At 52.2% G+C, this 2,794-nt stretch overlaps 1 protein-coding gene across 3 annotated transcripts in view; it reads right to left on the reverse strand.

Annotated features, from left to right (window-relative positions):
• The window catches only part of LOC109294022 (protein argonaute-1), a 48,263-nt gene that overhangs the window by 23,953 nt on the left and 21,516 nt on the right, over positions 1-2,794 (reverse strand). For all 3 annotated transcript variants that reach the window (XM_019512209.1, XM_019512208.1, XM_019512210.1), the window contains exons 3-6: positions 2,551-2,671; positions 1,682-1,863; positions 1,111-1,247; positions 549-683 (exon numbers count right to left, since the gene is read on the reverse strand). In XM_019512209.1, coding sequence (XP_019367754.1) covers positions 549-683; positions 1,111-1,247; positions 1,682-1,863; positions 2,551-2,671 — 575 coding nt within the window. The remainder of the gene's footprint in view (positions 1-548; positions 684-1,110; positions 1,248-1,681; positions 1,864-2,550; positions 2,672-2,794) is intronic.

Genomic DNA, 2,794 nt, shown 5'->3' on the forward strand with positions numbered 1-2,794 from the left:
CCCAAGTGCCTGTATTGGGTCGAGTACCCATAGGACTGTTAGGCCTGTGTTTCCCCGAGGATACAGGGCCGAGACAGTCCACTCTCAGGGTGGTGGCGCCACGTTACCCCCAGACTAGCAAGTCCGCTCCGGGAGAGGGGTCGGCCAGACATAAGGCGCCCCTAGGGAGGCATTCGGAGCCTGGAAGGTGGTCGGGCACAGGGAGGCGGGTGGCTCAATGCAGGAGCACCCCCTACGGCCCGCCTCACATGGTGGAAATAGCGGTGGGATACGAATACCCAGCTGTTTTCCTGAGGTGGGATCTCTGCACCCGCCACACAAGGCATGCCTATGCATCACACCTACAGGCAGCAAGGGATTAACTGCCTTGCCCAAGGTCCCACAGAATTTGTAGAGGAGCTTGGATTAGATCCACAATCTCTCATGCCTCAGGCCAGAGATTTTATCATACAGCCCCTTTAAACAAGTCACTCTCTCTCTGGGGCCATTTCACCACCCACTCACTCGCAGGATGCAAACTGGTCCCCACTGCTGTCTCGTCCTGTTACCTTTGATCTCCTTAGTGAAGCGCACCCTCTGTGAATCTGTCAGGGGCTTCGGCTGCTCGTCAATGTTCCGGATGTCCAGTACTTCGCACATGAACTCAATCACAGGCTGGGCTTTGTAGAAAGCCGTTGCCGACACTGCAAGGAAGTCAAGACACTAAGACTTCTCTCCCATCCCTCTGTGGAGTAAAAGATCTACCAGAAGCCAACACAGCAAGCCCTCCTGCTTAAGGGCAGGTCCTCAAACACACTCTTTAACTGCAATGTTGTGCTTGGCTTCTACTGTCCCAAGTCTTGAGGGCCTACACCCTCCGTGCACCATTCAGTCAGGAGGGGGCCCTATCATGCCAGGTACTGTACAACAACCCTGGCTTGGATTTGTTGGTGCAGGCTCAATGCAAACACTTTTGTCACCCAGCACCTAGAAGTAAACCCCACCTCTGCAGGAAGAAGAACCTGGAGCTCTACAGCACTGCCTCTGTGGGCTATCATCACTGGTGCATCTGAACAGGAAGAGGGAGCTATGAAGTGGCACTGGGTTCTGCTGACAGTAAAAGCAAGTTACCATCAATGTTGAGCATCATCTTCCACATGGCAGGCCTGACGGACTGATGGAATCCAAACCAAACCTCCCTGCCCCCACCAAGGGGGTGGTAGTAACCTTCCGGAGGAGAGAAAAAGGAGCGGCCCACAGGAGTGTACCTGCAAGTCAGAAGAAATGATGCTTTGAATCATAAAACCTATGCCAGGAGCAGGGAACAAGGCAGCTTCCAGGACAGCAGGAATCACCTGAAGAGGCTCTCTTGCTTAAACCACAAGAAAGAAAGTGCACAAGGAGCAGCTATAAATGTATCTGACACTTCTCAGAGCACAGGGTGACGATTCTCCAAAGCAGTACAGGAGAGCTACTTCACCGCTATCAAACCCATGTGAACCACTGGCTCATTCAGCAGCTGTCAAGTAAGCAAAATCCCAACTGTCAAATGTGACCTTGTCTGCCCCAGAAATCCCACCACAAGTGTACCCCGGACATCTCTCCGTATGGAGTTCTACTTCTGCTAGCCTTCTTCACCATTGGACTCAGTCGCTCTTGCTCCAAACACTGCCCCCTCCACATAACTTGGGGAGCAGGTTACCTCATTGAAGCCAGATGGCGCATGGCCACATCCAGTGCCTGGACCGATTCCAGAGGGACGGGGATCTGCCCGCTCACTAGGGCTTCATGCAGCATCCGCCAGCTCACGATTGCCATCCACTTTATGGAAACCTTGAAGATCCTGTCCTTGCCTTCTCCCGGAATTGTTACCTCAAAGTCAACCTGAGCCAAGAGGGAACAAGAGTATTTCAAGTCACTACGAGGCTGCTAGTCAGGCTGCAGCCTGACAAGCCCCCACACCACTGTAAAACCCACTCCATTCCCCCATCAGGGCCCAGGGCTTTCCACGTGGATAGGGTGCATGTAGGAATGGCAGCACGGCCCAGCACAGCCACAACAAGTAGTGCCCTGGGTCCTAGTCCTAGTCCTGCCACTGACCTCTTGGATGGACTTGGGCAGGTCCCTGAACCATTTCTGCTTCTGGTATTGCCCCCTCATGCCCCCAGCATCATCAAGGAAATGTCTCTCACTGCACGTTCACAAAGAGCCCAGCCTGACAGGGCGCACTATACCCTGTGTCCTGGTGTCCCCAACAGCAAGATGGCAATAATGACACTTCCCTTGTGACAGACTAAACAGCAAAGATCTAATCCCTTTCTTCCCCCACTTAGGCTTAGAGTCTACACAGACACAGGTGTGCCTTACACAACCACAAGCTCTTCAGCTGCAGCATGGCCAGTGTGTTCCCAATACCCTCAAGCTTCCTCTATTCAGGTTTCATAGGTTTCTAAGCCTTGACATTGTATCTTTCTACACTTGTATTTTCAGGAAGCAAGCAGAGAGATTCACCCCCCTTCCTCTCTGCCGCCACCAGGACACCATCCACAGACTCCCGCACCCAGCTCTCACCCGTTCATTTCCAATGGGCAAAGCAGTGACAGTGTAAATGTTTTTCTTCCCATCGTATACTGGCTTGCGGTCACCGAAGATCTGAGGTTTGAAGTGTTGTACCATATATTCCACCACCTCCCTACAGAGAAAAGTAGGAGCAAGAGAAAGGAAAAAAAAGGAGAAGAGAAAGAAAAAGCTAACTGGAAAATTTATTTTGCCAACAGCTTAGTCTCTTAGAAAAGAGCGGGTCACAAACCCGCCC

Source organism: Gavialis gangeticus, unplaced genomic scaffold (assembly GCF_001723915.1).
Source record: "Gavialis gangeticus isolate Ggan-Ray unplaced genomic scaffold, GavGan_comp1, whole genome shotgun sequence".
NCBI lineage: Eukaryota > Metazoa > Chordata > Crocodylia > Gavialidae > Gavialis > Gavialis gangeticus.